Source organism: Bos grunniens, chromosome 1 (assembly GCF_055505025.1).
Source record: "Bos grunniens cultivar Pamir isolate PY7600 chromosome 1, Bosgru_T2T1.0, whole genome shotgun sequence".
Classification (NCBI taxonomy): domain Eukaryota; kingdom Metazoa; phylum Chordata; class Mammalia; order Artiodactyla; family Bovidae; genus Bos; species Bos grunniens.
The window spans coordinates 23,422,974-23,443,205 of record NC_141165.1 but is presented as its reverse complement, the minus strand read 5'-3'; the positions used below and the strand labels follow the sequence as shown (position 1 = coordinate 23,443,205).

Sequence of the window (20,232 nt, the reverse complement as noted above, 5' to 3'; positions counted from 1 at the left end):
TAATTGGGGATGCTGGAGAGCTGGGGAAGAATCCCTCAACACAAGAGAACCAGGGAAATGGAATTCCAAATTCTGGGTGTAAACTTTCCTCAATTCTACGGCTGACTCCTAAACCATTCAAGCATAAGATAGACTGAAAGCCACAGGAACTGAGCTGCTGCCCACTGCAGACATAATAGAGTCTGCAGGTTGAGTGTAACATGTCAACTTCCTGCTATATCAAAAACATCAATAATCTTTGGGTCAATGTTACAGAATTCAGAGTCTCTACAACACGTAATAACATTCACAACTCACGTAATCCAAAACTACTAGACATACAAAGAGCCAGAGAAATGTGATCCATCTTCATGGGGAAAAAGACACCAACCCATGATGACCTAGATTTATGACAGTGGTTACTATGGCTGTGCTCAACAGGGTAAAGAAAAATATAGTTATGATGAATAAAAAAAAACTCAGTGAACAATTAGAAAGTATAAAAGAAAGATTCATAAGAAAGTACAAAGCTTAAAAAAAATACAGTATCAGAAAAAAAATCTCGAGGGAAATTTTCAGAATGGAGATGGTAAATGAAAGAATCAATGAATTTAAAGATAGAGATGAGGAACGGAGAAGAAAACAATGGGGAAAATAATGAACAGAGCCTTAGGAACCTGTGGGACAATCTACACATTGGTAATTATAGTCCTAGGAGGAGGGAAAAGGGGAAAGGAAATAATATATGAAGGACTGTGGTTGAAAAATTCCCAAATAATAGTGAAAGACATAAATTTACAATTTAAGAAGCTTAGAGAATCTCAAAAAGATAAATTGGGGGGAAAAAAGACATGACTGGGAACATCATAGTCAAGTTAAAAACTGAAAATAATGGGAAAAATCTTAAAAGCAACCAGAGAAAAAGTGTATCTCTCTCTCTCTCTCTCTCTCTCTCTCTCTCTCTCTCTCTCTCCCCTATGGTAACCATGAAAACTCTGAAGAAGTAGAGCTGAAAAATGCATAGACAAATGAAAGTTAATAGCCTGCCCACCTCTGCTTAAAGATGGGGTGGTAGCAGTGATGCAACATGGCCTGACCTCCACATCGCCCAAAGGCCCGCGGAGCCACTTGGCAAACATAACAATTCTTTTCTGGATCTTTGGGAAGGAAAGGGGAAAGAAAGAAGGAGAAATAGGCTTTCTGGGACATCACAAATGACCTAATCTGAGTAGGGAGTCTGGCACAGTGTGGGGCCAGGGAAAGAGCCCAGGTGTCCCAAGCACTGGGCGCACAGTCTGGAGACTGGACTGAAGGACCAAAGCTACACGAACAGGCTCTGAACTGAGCAGCTCATTTGATCACTTTGGACCTCAGATCCCTCCTCTGCAAAGCGAGGGGGAAGGATTTACAGTAAATTCTTAGTAATTGCCTCTCTAGAGGAAAGGGACAGTTGAGCATTCATGCTCTTACTTTAGTTTTGTGCATTTGTGTTGGTCACTGTTGGGCTTCTTCATGATCAGAATGAATCCCTTTGCCCTCTTTGTCCTCTCCTGAGTCAAACACATTTACACCCCCTGTTTTGATTCTTGTCTTTATGCTGATGACTCCTTAATGCACGTCTTTTTTGGACTTCTCCCTCATGATCCAAATCCATAACCAGTGGCCTATTTATTCAGCAGCTCTACTTAGCCTAGGAGCACCTAAAAGTCAAATTTTTCTAAACAAGAGTCTTTCAAAATTTTGTATCGGAATCATCCAGGAATCTATGCCTCTGTACTCCTTATTAACTCCAGGTAAACCTGATACCCACCAAAATTTGAGCAATGCTTATTTAAACGAAACCCACAATTCATTCAAAACCTGCTATTTCTCTAACTGGTTCCTTTCCAGCATCCCCATTCAATCAGAGAATGGCACCACCATCTACCCAGAGGCACAGTCCAAGATGCCAAGTGTCATCCTTGGACTTCTGTCACCCTCTCACCCAAGTATCACCCACTACCAAGTCTTTCCCATGTTTCTCTCCTGATTCCTCTGGGTTTCATTCACCCCCACTGCCCTTGGCCTCCTAATATACATTGCTTCCACTTTTGCCGTCTGTCCTCCACATTTGAGTCATGGCATGCGGGTTAGGAAGCAACAGTCAGAACTGGACATGGAACAACAGACTGGTTCCAAATAGGAAAAGGAGTACGTCAAGGCTGCATATTGTCACCCTGCTTATTTAACTTATATGCAGAGTACATCATGAGAAACACTGGGCTGGAGGAAGCACAAGCTGGAATCAAGATTGCCGGGAGAAATGTCAATAACCTCAGAAATGCAGATGACACCACCCTTATGGCAGAAAGTGAAGAGGAACTAAAAAGCCTCTTGATGAAAGTGAAAGTGGAGAGTGAAAAAGTTGGCTTAAAGCTCAACATTCAGAAAACGAAGATCATGGCATCCGGTCCCATCACTTCATGGGAAATAGATGGGGAAACAGTGGAAACTGTGTCAGACTTTATTTTTTTGGGCTCCAAAATCACTGCAGATGGTGACTGCAGCCATGAAATTAAAAGACGCTTACTCCTTGGAAGGAAAGTTATGTCCAACCTAGATAGCATATTCAAAAGCAGAGACATTACTTTGCCAACAAAGGTCCGTCTAGTCAAAGCTATGGTTTTTCCTGTGGTCATGTATGGATGTGAGAGTTGGACTGTGAAGAAAGCTGAGCGCCCAAGAATTGATGCTTTTGAACTGTGGTGTTGGAAAAGACTCTTGAGAGTCCCTTGGACTGCAAGGAGAGCCAACCAGTCCATTCTGAAGGAGATCAGCCCTGGGATTTCTTTGGAAGGAATGATGCTAAAGCTGAAACTCCAGTACTTTGGCCACCTCATGCGAAGAGTTGACTCATTGGAAAAGACTCTGATGCTGGGAGGGATTGGGGTCAGGAAGAGAAGGGGACGACAGAGGATGAGATGGCTGGATGGCATCACTGACTCAATGGATGTGAGCCTGAGTGAACTCCAGGAGTTGGTGATGGACAGGGAGGCCTGGCATGCTGTGACTCATGGGGTCACAAAGAGTCGGACACGACCGAGCGACTGAACTGAACTGAAATGTTTTTTAAAAATATTTTATTTTTAAACAAGTTTCAATATCTAGAAACGTTTCAAGATTACTACCAAAAATGCCTATACATTCTTTATCAAGATACTCCATTTAAATTCTTAAAAATTGTCACAGAAATGCTCTATAGGGATCATATATATTACCCAGTTGTCATGCCTCTTTAATGCCCTTCAATCTGGAACAGCTGTTGGTCTACTTAACTTTCATGACTTTGAAATTTCAAGATCATAGGTTAGGCATTTAATAAAGCATATCTCAATTTTAATTTTTCTGATGTTTCCTCATGATAAGACCCAAGTTATACATTTTGAACAGAGTATCTGAAATGCTATGTTTTTTCACTGCATCTTCTTAAGTGTCTGTTATTGGTGGTGTGAACTCTAAACATTTGATTCAGATGGTGTTTCCAGATTTCTCTGTAAAGTTACTTTCTCCTCTTTTTGTAATACATATTTTGGAGGAAATACTTTGAGGCTATGTAAGATCCCCATTTCTCTCTCCAGTTTCACCCCAAGTACAAGCATCCATTATGTTTCTTAACTATTAATCTGATGGTCACCAAATAGTGATTTTTCACATCCGTGTAAACTCCACAGTTCCTATCTTATTCAATAGATTATAATCTGTTACCATCAGTATATATTAAGTTCTAAATTATCCTATATTTGGACACTGGGAAGTCCTTCAAGCTGAGTATTGTGTTCTTTTGGTATATTACCATTATTCTTTGAGTACTTTCTGGCACAAAACAATGTACATACTTCCTCTGTCTAGGCTCTGGAAGGGGCCATTTAGCTAGTGAGTCCTGGTTGCTTTTAGTATAGAAGAGAATATAGAATCCAAGATCTGAGTGCCAGGTGTATTTTTTGCTACATGGGTGCCATTGCTTTGAGGCACTCTCAGCTCATATTTATTTATCTCTTTTTATATTGAAAACCACAAGTTTCACACTGATACCTCCAATTCTGGTTCAATTTTTTTAAACATGGAGAGGCTATTTATTCAACAGAAACTTTGAAGACAAAGCCTCAGAAGTCTGAGGGGATACATTTTCCTTATTTCTACTTCAGTTCACATAATTCATTCTAGCTTTCATGCTTTCCATATTTGTACCTCCTTTTCCAAAAGCTTCCATTATCTCCAATATAATTTTCAATATCTCTATGTATATAGCTAATATCCCAATCATATTGGGTTTCCAGCTCCTTCACCTGTGAGTCTCAATTCCTGCTAGGGTTTACTTCTCTAGGTCAGGATATCTACCTAAACTGGGCCTGCCAAATGGCCTTTTGGAGAAAGAAGGAAGTAAGGAAGCCAAGAGAGGTTTTTTGTTTGTTTATACAGAAGGGAGGGAAGATATTGGAAAGAAAAATCAAGAGGAAAAACCAGGTTATTTTCCTAAAATGGAAATTAATCACCTTTGGGTCATGTGTGTGCATCTGTGTACATCCTTCTCTCCCCCCACCCCTACCCCCATACACAGAATGACTGCTTATTGCTCTAAGGCAGTAAATTCCATCACAAATGTCTGGGAGGCCCATCTAATGTAACTACTGCTGACCTCATTGGTCAGTTTCCCTTCTTTATCAAATGCTCTTCTAAAATTCCACCTGCCCTATTGACACAAGCCCTTTGTATGTACTACTTATGTTTCTTGGTGCTCTAACCTACCGTATGCATTTGGTTGACTTATTCTTCAAATCTCTGCTGGAGCCCATCTCCTCTGAAAGCTCTCCTTAATTCCCCTAGATCTAATAAGGCTGTTTTTCTCATGTATTATTTTCTTCATGCTGTCACAGAACACAGTGACTCTCAGCTGTCAATTATGCACTTATTTGTGTGTGCATCTGACTGAGCTTCCCTTTCCTCATTCAGTTGTGAGTAATATGAGAACAGTAATGCTGTCTCTTTTCAATCCTAATTGTGCCTCCAGATTGTAGCCCAGGATTGGCACATAGTAGATGATCAATAAATATTTTTCATGTGAATAAGTTGCATTTTTACAAAAATAAATAGTTTAGTCATCAAACATGATAATTTTCTCTATTTTGAATAAAAGGCAAAACATGGAAGAATAATATGGTAAAATATATCCTGAAAACTGTTAGGTTTAGGAGTTTATACAGTTCATCATTTAGAAGAAACACATACAGAGTCACAACAGATGATCTAAATAATGTGTGCAGGACAATAACATAGGAAGCTTTACATCTAAGAAACTTTCAATGTAAGGTATATACAGATTGGATGTTTGGTTCACATTATTATTTATGTGACTCAAGGTCATTAAAACGTCAGTCTTTCCAAATGTAGAATAGCGTTCCATTCAAAACTCATATGTGAGTGTATATGTATTACTAGGTAGTTTTAGGTAGATCACTGAACAAAGTGATCTTAAGTTGAAATAAAAGACATTTGAAAAGAGCCAAGATTTTTTAAAGACAAATGAAGATATCTTAATTTATCCAAACAGTAAAACTCTTGCTAAAATTAATATAATCAGAATAATACTGAAAGTAAAACTTTTAATAAAGTTACTATAATTAGAATAATATGGTTGGGCATAAGAATAAATAAGTTGACCAATGGAGGAGATTTTAGAATCAAAACATTGTGTATGTAAGGAACTTAACATATGACAAGAATGACATATGAGCCAATAAAATATGGAAAATATCTTCAATAAATGGTGTTGATATAATTTTCTATATTTACCTGCATAAAAACACAATAAAAATATATGTCCTAACATATTCAAAATCATATTTGAGAATAGCCCTGGTGTCTACCAACAAGAGAATGGATAAATAAACATAGACTGTTACAGTAATTAAGAAAAAACTACCGCTTCACTCAGCAACAGGAAAGGATCTCATACTCAGAATGCTAAAAGAAAGCAGTCAGGCATGAAGAGCATCCTGATATCATTTATGAGGAGTTCTAGAAGAGACAAAAGAAACCTATATTTGAAAAAAAGTCAGAACAGCGGGCACCTCTGCATTTGGGACAGAGGAAGGACATGAGGGAACTTCCTGGTATGACGACCAAGTTTTCTATTTTGATAGAATTTTGGGTCACATAGTTGTATACATTTGTTAAAACTCTGTAAATGTACACTTAAGATCTGTGTACTTCCTTATGCAAATTTTGCCTTAATCAAGTAAAGCAGTATAAACAAATATATATACCCTCATTAAAAGACATATGCTAAAGTGTTTACGGGTGACGTGTGCACATGTCTACAACTTTTCTGGAAATATATCAACAAAATAGGGTGGAGTGATGAATCGATAGAGGAATGGATTAAATAAATAGTTACATGATAAATCAAACTTATCAAGATAATAAAATAGTATAGGAAATTTTAAAAAGCATTTTATAACCTTGGGATGGAGAAAACTTTTAGAATAAGCCAAAAAATCCAACAAGTAGAGAAAAAGATAGATATTTTTGACCAAATGAATATGAACCACTTATGCAAGCCAAAGGGTATCATAAATAATATCAAAAAGACAAGTGTATTTTTTTTTTTTAATACAAAAAGGAATCGTACTGGGACTTCCTTGGTGATTCAGTGGTTAAGAGTTTGCCTTCCAATGCAGGGGACATAGTTCGATCCTTGGTCTGGTAACTGCTGCTGCTAAGTCACTTAAGTCGAGTCCGACTCTGTGCAACCCCACAGACGGCAGCCCACCAGGCTCCCCCGTCCCTGGGATTCTCCAGGCAAGAACACTGGAGTGGGTTGCCATTTCCTTCTCCAATGCATGAAAGTGAAAAGTGAAAGGGAAGTCGCTCAGTTGTGTCCAACTCTTAGCGACCCCATGGACTGCAGCCTACCACGCTCCTCCGTCCATGGGATTTTCCAGGCAAGAGTACTGGAATGGGGTGCCATACTGTGGGGCAACTAAGCCTGAGTGCTGCAATGAAGATGCAGAGCCGACAAAAAGAAAAAAATAATCTTTGTAAAAAAGAACTGTACTTTTTTGTGCAGGAAAACATGAAGGAACTAATTGTATCATATATGGCAGAAAAAGGGTAAATATCTCTACTATAAAAAGAATTCCTATACATTTCTAAGAAACCAGAAAGTAACCCAATAGAAAAATAGGTAAATACATGTATAGATAATTAGTGAAAGAAAAAACATGAATCCCAATAACTATGCAAAAAGATCTCTAGGAGTCAGTTGAAAATTCAATGAAAAGAAAACGAGTTATCATTTTTCATCTTTGGATTAGCAAATTTTAAAACATTGCTTACATCCAGTGCTGGTGAAGATGTTAGAAGATGGGCACCATATATCCCTAGTGGAGTGTGAAGGTTTACAAGCTTTCAAAGTAGCAACCTGGAGTAAGAATCCCCAAGAGAATCACAAGACACAGAAAAACAGGCACAGTGTGATCCCATTTTTATAAAATAAAAATTTCTTTTTGAACAAAGATAAAAGTGTGAAAGCAGACACATCTAACTGTTGAAACTGATGCTTCAGAACAGGAGTTGGTAAACCATTGCCTAAGTACCAAATCTGGCAGGTCACCTGCTTTTTTACAGCCCAGGGGCTAGGAATGGCATTCATACATTTTTAAAGGGTTACATTTTAAATGGTTATATAATCATGTACATAATATCCTCATTTGGCCTCTTAGCCAGCAAAGTCTAAAATATTTTCTATATGGCACTTTAGGAAAAGTTCACCAAACCCTTCTTTAAGGGAATTGTAGGTTCTTATTTATCCTTTTTTCTTCTCTGTATTGTTCTGACTTTTATAATAATCAGGTATTGTTTTTGCAAGTTTAAGGGATATAACTGGTGGGTAGATTAGGAAGATCAGTCACTTTTGATGCTGTTATGAATAGATGTATGAAGACAAAAGGAAACCAGGGAGACTCATTAGGAAGCTACTATAACAGTCCAGGTGAGAGAGAATGGTGCTTTGGAATAGGGTGGGGTCACAGTAGAGATGTGAGAGTTGGATCATAAAGAAGGCTGAGCACCAAAGAATTGATGCTTTCAAACTGTGGTGTTGGACAAGACTCTTGAGAGTCCCTTGGACAGCAAGGAGATCCAACCAGTCAATCCTAAGCAAAATCAACCCTGAATGCTGATTGGGAGAACTGATGTTGAACCTGAAGCTCCAATACTTTGGTCACCTGATGCAAAGAGCTGACTTATTGGAAAAGATCCTGATGCTGGGAAAGATTTAAGGCAGGAGGAGAAGGGGACGACAGAGGATGAGATGGTTGGATGACATCACCAACTCAATGGACATGAATTTAAGCAAACTCCAGGAGATGATGAAGGACAGGGAAGCCTGGTGTGTTGCAGTCCATGTGGTAGCAAAGTCAGACATGTGACTGAACAACAGCAGAGATGAGAAGAAAGGGGCAGACTTTGTAGAAACCTATAGGAATAGGGCAGGGCTTCTCTGGTGGCTCAATGGTAAAGAATCTGCCTGCCAATACAAGCGATACAGGTTTGATCCTTGGGTCGGCAAGATCCCCTGGAGAAGGAAACAGCAGCCTGCTCCAATATTCTTGCCTGAGAAATCTCATGGACAGAGGAGCCTGGTGGGCTACAGTCCATGAGGTCACAAAAGAGTTGGACACAACTTAACGACTAAACAACAATAACATAGGATTAGTGGAAGGATTGAACTTGGATGGGGAGGCAGAGAGAGAACTCAAGACTGATTCCTAGGCTTCACCATTAGGAATGGTGCAACCACTGAGTTGAAGAGATGGGGGAGAGGAGATTGGAGAGTAAATCAAGAGCTCTATTTAGGACCTATTAAGTTCTAAAGGGAATTGTGTGAACTAGGCAGTTGAACACAGATGATTATAGCTGTTCAGGCTGTGGAGGAGGAGGCTGAGATAGAAATACAAATTTGACGGTACTCATCATGTTGTTCAATTACCAAGTCATGATACTTATAGCTTTCTGGAAGTAATGGAGACAGAGAAGAGGACTGAGGCAGGACATAGATGGGCTCCAGGTTAGGCATTTACAACTGGCCTCCTGTTTACAATTCATGGATAAGAATAAAAGTGGGCTGCAGGCTGGACACTTACAACTAGTCTCCTGTTTGCACTGCCTGAGACAGAAGATAGGTGGGCCCCAGGTAGGCATTTTCGATCAGTCTCCTATTTGCTCTCCAAAATGGAAGTAACAACAGAAACAGAAATAGCCAGGCTTTGTCTCTTGTGGGCACCTTAAAATAACCATCATGGCAGGAACAGAGAAGGGCCAAATTTTGTTTCAGTATAAGATCAAGAGATCACATGTTTCCCTCCTTGGGGCAAGGGAGACACTACACATGCACAGAGAGATTCTTTGGGGGTCAAAAGTCAGGGGATACCAGGTCATAATCAGTTTTACTTCTATCCTCCCAGACACTTTTTTGTTGAAATCCATCTTGGCTGAGGAGCACATGCGTGCCTAGAGGAGGGTCACAGAGTTCGGCCACGTGTCTTACTGCATGTACTCTGCTTTTGCAAAAAAATGTTTTATTTTTCTCTTTACCTTCCACCTCTTCATCAGAATTGTTTCTTGTCAAGTGAAGTAAGGACTGAGGATTTAGGCTCTAGTCACACTCTGTGGTCAAGTGGTTAGGACGCCTGGTCAGGGAACTAAAGTCTGACTTCCAACTACCACTTACTGCTGCTGCTTACTGCAAGCTTCCACTAGCTGCTGCATGTGCCCCAAATCAGGACCAGGAATCTACCTGATGACACAGTGCTCAACCCAACTGGAGCCCGCTCCCTGTAGATGATGTCTTTTATGCCATTGACCAAATGTTTGGACTCCCCCAAATCATCCTTTTTCAAAACATCCTCTTTCATTGGCCAGGAAGAGCATGGCTTCAGAGGAGACACCAACACTTCCTCACAGCCTGTGCCCTAACATTTGTCTGAACAACCAGTGGCTGTCATTTCTCCTGGACGAATGGTCCACCCAGCATTTGGCTTCCCCAGAGGACAAATGAGCTCTGGTCCCAGTCCCTCCCTGCATGCCCCACCATGGGTCCTCATTATGTGCAGCCACTTTTTACTCCTGCCACACTTTGACCTGAAAAGACCCAGAAGGACTCACCAAGGAGCTGGTGTAGGTGGGATCTGAGGTGTCATCCTGGAGGTAGCGGGAAAGGCCAAAGTCGGACACCTTGCATACCAAGTTACTGTTGACCAGAATGTTCCTTGCAGCTAGGTCCCGGTGCACATAGTTCATCTCCGCCAGGTACTTCATGCCCGCGGCAATGCCCCTCAGCATCCCCACCAGCTGGATCACCGTGAACTGTCCGTCATTTTGCTGTAATAAGACACCAAAGGCATCCAGATCAAGACTGGCTTCAGTGGTTACAAGGAAGCCAAGCTGCCACGGTCCCACTGCTAGTCACTTTTGTCAGTGCTGGACTAAGCTGCTTCCACCCCCTCCCGGCCCCACTCCCATTCTCTTACCTCTCCTCCAATACTCTGCCTTCTTCTGGCCAAGCCTTATGGATTTCATCTTCAAGTTACATCTCAAAGCCATTCACTCCTCTCTGCCTTCACTGCCACCATTTTAACCAAGTCATCTTCATCCATCACCTGTAACAGCCTCCCTCCACCTGCTCCCCTCTGAAATCCCTTCTCTAAGGGAAGTTAGAGCCATCCTTGTAAGACATAAATCCAGTCATGTCACTGGCTGGCTTAAAGCACTCTACTGGGCTCCTATTGCATTAAGGGAAAGTGCCAATCTCCTCAGCTTGGCCCACAGGGCCCCAGGGGATCACCTTATGCTACTTCGTCTTGTACTCCATGCTGAAGGCACAGTGCCTGATGACCTTTCAATTCCCTCCCTGGCCAAGCCTTTCCTGCCTCAGGGCCCTGATACAGGCTCTTCTCTGCTTCTCCCCCACAGTCAACACCCACTTGCCTCAAATCTCCACTTAAATGTCACCTCCTCATAGAGGAGTGTCCCTATAAGCAGTTCCCTCCCCAACCCATAATTAGCACGTTCATATTACTATCTTCCAGTGCATGCTCTTACTTTCCTTCTCAGCTCATATCACAAGGTGTAGCTGTATGTGTGGATGGCTGTGTGTCTGCCTGTCTCTGCTGCTCTGAGATAAGAACTCTGTCTCTTGTGGTTGCCATAGCATTCCCAGTGCTGACGACGTTTGAGTAGACAGATGCAGCTCAACAAACATTTGCTGGATGAATGACTGGTACGTTACTTCCTGGCCCCAGAATTAAATGTTAAGATGTTTTCCTGGACACTGGGATAACACATGTGCCTCAGAGGGCTGGTTGGTCAGAAGAAGTGCATGCACCACGTCTGGCTTGTGGACCTTCCCAGTAAATGAGAGCTGTTGCTGTCCCACCTCCTGCCAACCTGAAGCGTTTCTTCTTTCCCATAAGTTTCTTACCTGGCTGCCCTCCCTCCTCCATGGTTACAGACAGCTTGTCAGTGAATGAATGTGTGCCTTGCTCCACCTCCCCAAAGCCACTGTGTTTGGACATTGCCCACCCACACTGGTTACATCAGTGGACCCTGGACCGTGCTGCCAAGAACACATTTTCCCAATCAGTCCAGCCCCAGCTGCTCCCTAAAGTGCTGTGGGTTATGTAAGTACAGCATGGTCCAGGCACTGAGGTGCTCTGACTGAGGGAGAAGTGGGAGGAGCCAAGATACCCTGGGTTAGTCTAGTTATTGCTGAACACAAACCTTGGACAAAGCAGCCTCTCCCTCTGCCCCAGGGTCCTCCTGTGAAATACAGGAAGCATAAACAATGTGAGGAGCTCCCATTTATTGAGCATCTACTGTCTGTGAGATGGCATACAATGCACTCACATGCATTATCTCACTAACATGTATGGGACACATCATTAGGCATGTGGTTCTGCAAAAGTAATTTTCTACACAAAAATAAGTAAGGAAAAATAAAACAGCTATTATCAAAATGTTACACATTTTTTTATTCAGGAAAAAATCCAACAATTGAAAAGTTTAACAATGGTGGCACTAATTGTTAAAGACTCTGTTCCTCATGCAAGATTGGTTATGCCCCTCGGTCAACTGAAGGAGGGGAGCAAACTGGCACTCCCTCTACTCCTTCCTGAGTGCACCTCCTCCACCGGAAGGAGGTCCCCGCAAACACACTGAGTCTGACACACTCCAAGTTTCAATTTCTCACTCAAACCTTAACCACCTCCCAATCTGCCCAGAATGCTTTCCCGCAATATTTGCTTCTAACCAACTCCAAAAGAAAATGCAGGGCTGCTTTTTGGAAACTGATTGGTTTTCAGCACATGGTGCCCATCTGCCAGAGCTGGATGTGCTGTGAGTGATGCAAATCTTCTTTACTAATGAACTTCACTCCACACCTCCTTAAGAAGCTTTCCCCAGCACCATCATTTCTCTAAGTGGGTCTCTGGGGATCTGCCTCCCCAGAAAGTTGTCATGCAACTTTCGTATATTAGAAAATGTATTTCAGCCACAAGCCACAAGGGTCAATTTTTTTCAATTCAGTTTGTTACTTCTCCTTTGTAAGTGGAGACAACAATGTGGTTAAAAATAAATGTCTCCCTACAGAAGCCCACTTGCAGACAGATGTTGGGGAGGGCACTGATGGCAGCTGGAAGCAGTTCTGCCAAGAGCAGCATTGAAAGCATTTGCAGATTTGTGTCTGTGTTTCCACTTTAAGTCATTAAAGACTTCACTGAGCTGCTTCGTTTTCTGATTGGAATATTTAGATCAGTCATCTTACACATTCTGGTGTCAACAAATGACAAGAAATGGTTAAAAGTCCAGGCTTTGGAGCCAGACAGATCATGGTGGGTCTGAGCTCCATCTCTCACTGGCTGCATGCCCTTGGGTAGGTTATTTAACCGCCAGAGCAGTGATTACCACATCTGTAAAGTAAGAGTACAGTGAATCTCTTTTCTTTAGATTTGAGATTCAAGGTTAAATGAGATAATACATATGGAGGGATTGGCTCAGTGCCTCATGAATACTAAGATATAGTGTATAGTGAAGTCGCTCAGTCGTGTCCGACTCTTTGCGACCCCGTGGACTGTAGCCTACCAGGTTTCTCCGTCCATGGGGTTCTCCAGGCAAGAATACTGGAGTGGCTTACCATTTCCTTCTCCAGGGGATCTTCCCAACCCAGGGATCGAACCCGGGTCTCCCGCATTGGAGGCAGACGCTTTAACCTCTGAGCCACCAGGGAAGTGATAGCAGCCACTATTGCTGACATTATCAGTAAGGCCATAATGTCTTACTAACCAGGTCTCCCATGAACCCCACGTGCCTGGCGAGAGACACGGAAGACACCTCAGGCCAAGACTGTAGGTTCCTCCTGGCCTCTTTGGTGTGTGGGGCAGATATCTTAGAATCACTGTCCTCAGAGATCCTAGTTCGCTGAGAATTCAGAGTTCAGCAGGTTGGCACACCCACCCAAACTGTCAGTCAGTCAGTCAGTCAGTTCAGTCGCTCAGTCGTGTCTGACTCTTTGCAAGCCCATGGACTGCAGCACGCCAGGCTTCCTTGTCTATCACCAACTCCTGGAGCTTGCTCAAACTCATGTCCATCAAGTTGGTGATGCCATCCAACCATTGCATCCTCTGTCGTCCCCTTCTCTTCCCACCTTCCATCATCCCCAGCATCAGGGTCTTTTCCAATGAGTCAGTTTTTCACATCAGGTGGCCAAAATATTGAAGTTTCAGCTTCAGCATCAGCCTTTCCAATGAATATTCAGGACTGATTTCCTTTAGGATGAACTGATTGGATCTCCTTGCAGTCCAAGGGACTCTTAAGGGTCTTCTCCAACACCACAGTTCAAAAGCATCAATTCTTCAGCACTTAGCTTTCTTTATAGTTCAACTCTCACATCCATACACAACTACTGGAAAAACCATGGCTTTGACTAGATGGACCTTTGTTGACAAAGTAATGTCTCTGCTTTTTAATATGCTGTCTAGGTTGATCATAACTTTTCTTCAAAGGAGCAAGCATCTTCTAATTTCATGGCTGCAGACACCATCTGCAGGGATTTTGGAACCCAAGAAAATAAAGTCTTTCACTGTTTCCATTGTTTCCCCATCTATTTCCCATGAAGTGATGGGACCAGATGCCATGATCTTCATTTTCTGAATGTTGAGTTTTAAGCCAACTTTTTCACCCTCCTCTTTCATTTTCATCAAGAGGCTCTTTAGTTCTTCTTCGCTTTCTGCCATAAGGGTGGTGTCACCTGCATATCTAAGGTTATTGATATTTTTCCCAGCGATCTTGATTCCAGCTTGTGCTTCATCCAGCCCAGCGTTTCTCATGATGTACTCTGCATATAAGTTAAATAAGCAGGGTGACAACATACAGCCTTGACCTGTATTTGGTCAATTTGGAATCAGTCTGATGTTCCATGTCCAGTTCTACCTGTTGCTTGCTGACCTGTATACAGATTTCTCAGGAGGCAGGTCAGGTGGTCTGGTATTCCCATCTCTTTCAGAATTTTCCACAGTTTGTTGTGATCCACAGAGTCAAAGGCTTTGGCATAGTCAATAAAGCAGATGTTTTTCTGGAACTCTCTCGCTTTTTCTATGATCCAACAGATGTTGGCAATTTAATGTCTGGTTCCTCTGCCTTTTCTAAATCCAGCATCTTGAACATCTGGAAGTTCATGGTTCATGTACTGTTGAAGCCTGGCTTGGAGAATTTTGAGCATTACTTTGCTAGTGTGTGAGATGACTGCAATTGTGTGGTAATTTGAACATTCCTTGGCATTGCCTGTCTTTAGGATCGGAATGAAAACTGACCTTTTCCAGTCCTGTGGCCACTGCTGAGTTTTCCAAATTTGCTGGCATATTGGGCACAACACTTTCATAGCATCATCTTTTAGGATTTGAAACAGCTCAAATTTCCATCACCCCCACTAGCTTTGTTCGTAGTGATGCTTCCTATGGCCCACTTGACTTCACATTCCGGGATGTCTGGCTCTAGGTCAGTGATCACACCATCGTGATTATCTGGGTCATGAAGATCTTTTTTGTATAGTTTGTCTGTGTATTCTTGCCACCTCTTAATATCTTCTGCTTCTGTTAGGTCCATACCATTTCTGTCCTTTATTGAGCCCATCTTTGCATGAAATGTTCCCTTGATATCTCTATTTTTCTTGAAGAGATCTCTAGTCTTTTACATTCGATTGTTTTCCTTTATTTCTTTGCATTGGTCGCTAAGAAAGGCTTTTGTATCTCTCCTTGCTATTCTTTGGAATTCTGCATTCAAATAGATATATCTTTCCTTTTCTCCTTTGCCTTTAGCTTGTCTTCTTTTCTCAGCTATTTGTAAGGCCTCCTCAGACAACCATTTTGCCTTCCTGCATTTCTTTTTCTTGTGGATGATCTTGATCACTGCCTCTTGTACAATGTCATGAACCTCCATCCATAGTTCTCCAGGCACTCTATCAGAATCCCTTGAATCTATTTGGCACTTCTACTGTATAATTGTTAGGGATATGATTTAGGTTATACCTGAGTCATCTAGTGGTTTTCCTTACTTTCTTCAATGTAAGTCTGAATTTGGCAATAAGGAGTTCATGATCTGAGCCACAGTCAGCTCATAGTCTTGTTTTTGCTGGCTATATAGAGCTTCTCCATCTTTGGCTGCAAAGAATATAATCAATCTGATTTTCGTATTGACCATCTGGTGATGTCCATATGTAGTCTTCTCTTGTGTTGCTGGAAGAGGGTGTTTGCTATGACGAGTGCATTCTCTTGGCAAAACTCTATTAGCCTTTGACCTACTTCATTTTGTACTCCAAAGGCAAATTTGCCTGTTACTCCAAGTATCTCTTGACTTCCTACTTTTGTATTCAAGTCCTCTATAATGAAAAGAACCTTTTCTTTGGGTGTTAGTTCTAGAAGGTCTTGTAAGTCTTCAACCGTTCAATTTCAACTTCTTCAGCATTCCTGGTTGGGGCATAGACTTGGATTAGTGTGATATTGAATGGTTTGCCTTGGAAACAAACAGAGATCATTCTGTTGTTTTTGAGATTGCATCCAAGTACTGTATTTTGGACTCTTTTGTTGACTATGATGGCTACTGTTTCTTCTAAGGGATTTTTGCCCACAGTAGTAGATATAATGGTCATATTAGTTAAATTTCACCCAATCCAGTCTATTTTAGTTCACTGATTCCTAAAATGTCAATATTCACTCTTGCCATGTCCTGTTTGAGCACTTCCAATTTGCCTTGATTCATGGACCTAACATTCCAGGTTCCTATGAAATAGTGTTCTTTAATGCATTGGACTTTACTTCCATCACCAGTCACATCCACAACTGGGCGTTGTTTTCAATTTGGCTCCGTCTCTTCCTTCTTTCTGGTTATTTCTCCACTGATCTCTCATAGCATATTGGGCACCTACCGACCTGGGGAGTTCATCTTTCAGTGTCCTATCAGCCTTTTCATGCTGTTCATGGGGTTCTCAAGGCAAGAATACTGAAGTGGTTTGCCATTCCCTTTTCCAGTGGACCACGTTTTGTCAGAATTCTCACCATGACCCATCCATCTTGGGTGGCCCCACACAGCATGGGTCATAGCTTCACTGAGTTAGACAAGGCTGTGGTCCATGTGATCAGTTTGGTTAGTTTTCTGTGACTGTGGTTTTCATTCTGTCTGCCCTCTGATGGATAATGACAAGAGGCTTATGGAAGCTTCCTGATGGGAGAGACTTACTGATGGGGAAACTGGGTCTTGTTCTGATGGGCAGGGCTGTGTTCAGTAAATCTTTAATACAATTTTCTGTTGATGGGGGGCGGGGGGCTGTGTTCCCTCCATGTTGTTTGACCTGAGGCCAAACTACGGTGGAGGTAATGAAGTTAATGGTGACCTCCTTCAAAAGGTCCCATGTATGCACTCAGTGCCCCCGACCCTGCAGCAGGCCACTGTCGACCCTCACATCCTACTACCCAAACTGCAGTAGGACCTAATAACAGGGGCCTGAAGTTAGGATCATTAATCTATAAACTCTGACTTCTTCCCTTCCTTGGTTTTTGTATGGAAAGTCATACTTCATAGAATATGTTTTCATCCTTAACACTGGTCCTGTGGAGTAGGCAAGGCAGGCGATTTTACTTTGTTTTTATAAAGAAGATGAAAGAAGTCCAGAAAGTTTAAGTGATCAGCCTTACTGTGTGATATTCATTTATTAAAAAAATCTAAGTCCAAACAACAAATTGCTTCTCCACTGACATTCCATCTTTGATCGATTGGGAATGACTGCCTATGTGGAAAAGTCTGTGTATAAGCTTTGTAGGAAGAAGAGCTATGATTGATGAATGATGTCTGTGATGGCCATAGAAATAGAAAGGAGAGCCATGAACCACAAATATGCTACATTAATCTGAATCTTTTCTAATTCCTGTTCAGTGCCTTTTCCCACCTAAAGGGAATCAGTCCTGAATATTCATTGGAAGGGCTGATGCTGAAGCTGAAACTCCAATACTTTGGCCACCTGATGCAAAGAACTGACTCATTGGAAAAGACCCTGATGCTGGGAAAGATTGAAAGGAGGAGGAGGAGGGGACAACAGAGGATGAGATGGTTGAATGGCATCACCAAGTCGATGGACATGAGTTTGAGCAAGCTCCGGGAGCTGGGGATGGACAGGAAAGCCTGTCGTGCTGTAGTACATGAGGTCACAAAGAATCAGACATGACTGAGCAACTGAACTGAACTGATGCTAACTCTGCAATACTTTTTCTTTAAGATCTGCAGGGAAATCACATACTATGATAAGACAGTCACACCAGTTGAGTTCATAATCTTGGTGAAACTTATAGATATGAACATTAAGTTTTTCTTACATGTCCAGCTGTTTTATATTCAGTTCATTGATATAAACTTCCACAAAAGAACTTCCAGAGATAATGAACATCAACATACATAGATAAACAAGACAGAAAAAAAAAAAAAGCCCAGATTTCTTAGAACTCTGGGAAAGGATCTGGTTCCATGCTGAGAACATGGTAAAAACAGTTTATAGAAAAAATACAGGCTGGGTGAAGTGATTTAAACTTTCTTCCCTTCACAAAATGCTTTCTGCTGAAATTGCTTTTCTACAAATTCACTGAAGCCACTTGCTGGCCCTTTTATTAGACAGGAAGGATTTAGGTATTTCAACTTTCATTGACAAACCCACTTCAGGAAATGAAACCCTTATTTGATTTGTTTGAAGAGAATGAATCATAGATTTTTTTTACCTGAAAGAGCCCTTTCAAGACCATCCAGCTCAATGCCTTTAGTTTATAGATTGGGAAATTGAGTTAACAGACTTGCTCAAGGCCACGTGATGACTCATAGCAGAGCCTAAAGCAGGGCCTTGGTCTCAGAACTTGCAATCTGGGATTCTCTCCATGACAACTGGCTTGCTATCATCTAGCTCCAGCCTATGAATGAGCATCCCATGAATGATAAATGCCCCCAACTGACATTGCTCAGTGACTTTTAAGAGTTTCCCAGTTACGGCCATCTGTGAATGCACCAGCAATAACCACAAAGCCTTGCTTTAGCCATGAAGGCCTTACAGAGCAGGCCAACCTTCTTGGCTAGGGCATAAGGCATTGAGGAGGGCTTCAGCTCTTGTGCCTAAGATGATGGAAGAGCTACCAGATTGAATCCCCTGAGTCTGAGAGCCAAGAAGGAAATATTTAATTATAGATTTGCATGCTACCTAATCCATAGCACATTTTTTAAAAATGTGGATAATTGTGACCCCACTGAATGTATGGTTAAACAATAACAATGTTTCCAATCCCTCCATAATGTGAAGGGTTCTAAGTCCTGCAATGAGAGAGGAGCGCTGAGTGGACTGTGAGAAGCAGTGTCTGATGTCGTCACTGGACCCTTGATGCTCAAAGGCTCTGAGACCCTGAGTTAGAGCTGCAGGCACGGCCACAATCCAAAGCTACTATGTCTGGTGTGAAGGGGCTCCTTTGTGGGGTTGGAGGAGGAGAGAACAGGTGCACAAATTGAAGTCGGACCCTTTTCTTCTCTGAATGGCGATCCTAAAATTATACTACCTCCCAGAAGATGGACCCTGCAGAACTGAACTGATGACCCACTTTTCAATTTTATCAAGCAGCAGATACATCAATTAATGCTGCTATGCTCCAGGGTCTGGTAGTAAGGCTGAAATTAGATTTATAGATTACCTGCCTCTACACTGCGCGGGGAGTCAGACACGCTTCATTTCCCTCCCCTCCTGGCACTGCCTGCTCTGGCCGCTCCCTTTCTGCCATCTTTCCCCTCCATTTCCCTGTGCTCCTCTCTCATCTTGAGCTTTTCTCTCACTGCCTAGGCTGCATCATCATGAAAAATAACTGGCATCCAACTTGCCCCCATGTCCTGTGCCCCGCAAATGGAAACAGGCGTGTGCAGAGCAGCACAGAGTTCTGATTTTTTGCAGGCTCCTGAGAATGAATCACTTTGCTCCCCTGCATGTTCCCGGGAGAGAATCTGATCTCAGTTCCCAGGTTGTGTTGAGAGTCTCTGAGAAGCACCGACAGGTGACTTGTAGGAAATAAATGACTCCTGAATGGGTCTGGAGGCTGGTTCCAGAAAGATACTTCTTCTTCTAACATTACCACCTATTCATGTTTATTTGACTGTCTGCATGAGCAATCTGATCATGAAGGAATGCCCCCAGGGGAGCATGGTCCATGCCCCACTGTGACACAAGAGGTCTGGTGACAAGGGCAAGAGATCCGTGTACACTCAGGATGCTCCATCAATCATGCCACACCCAACTGCTTTTGCTCTAGAAATGGTCTTTCATTCCACTACCCTCTACTCGGTGCTCACTGTGCTAGGTGCTGGGGTCATACAAAGTATATCCCACACCCTCAAGGAGACTGTACCATGCAAAGTACATAGGCCCCATCACCCCCACCCTGCCAAACAAAAGCCACTACTGCCTATCGACCCAGACGAGCATAAAGCGTGTGCTCCCCCTGCAAAGGAAGCTTCAGTATGTACAAGTGCAGCTTCTAGACAAGTCCTCAGCTTCCTGTCCACAGGAAAGCCCCTAAACTCTACTTCCGGGCTTCAGAGCCACCATGCAACTGCTGACAGATTACCGAACAGGCCACCCTGACTTCAGCCTCT

At 42.3% G+C, this 20,232-nt stretch overlaps 1 protein-coding gene across 1 annotated transcript in view; it reads right to left on the bottom strand.

The window, feature by feature from the left end:
- Positions 1 to 20,232, bottom strand: part of EPHB1 (EPH receptor B1) — a 471,534-nt gene that overhangs the window by 45,336 nt on the left and 405,966 nt on the right. Inside the window, exon 12 of the mRNA XM_086316585.1 lies at positions 10,183 to 10,398. Within this exon, the coding sequence (XP_086172711.1) occupies positions 10,183 to 10,398 (216 nt within the window). The remainder of the gene's footprint in view (positions 1 to 10,182; positions 10,399 to 20,232) is intronic.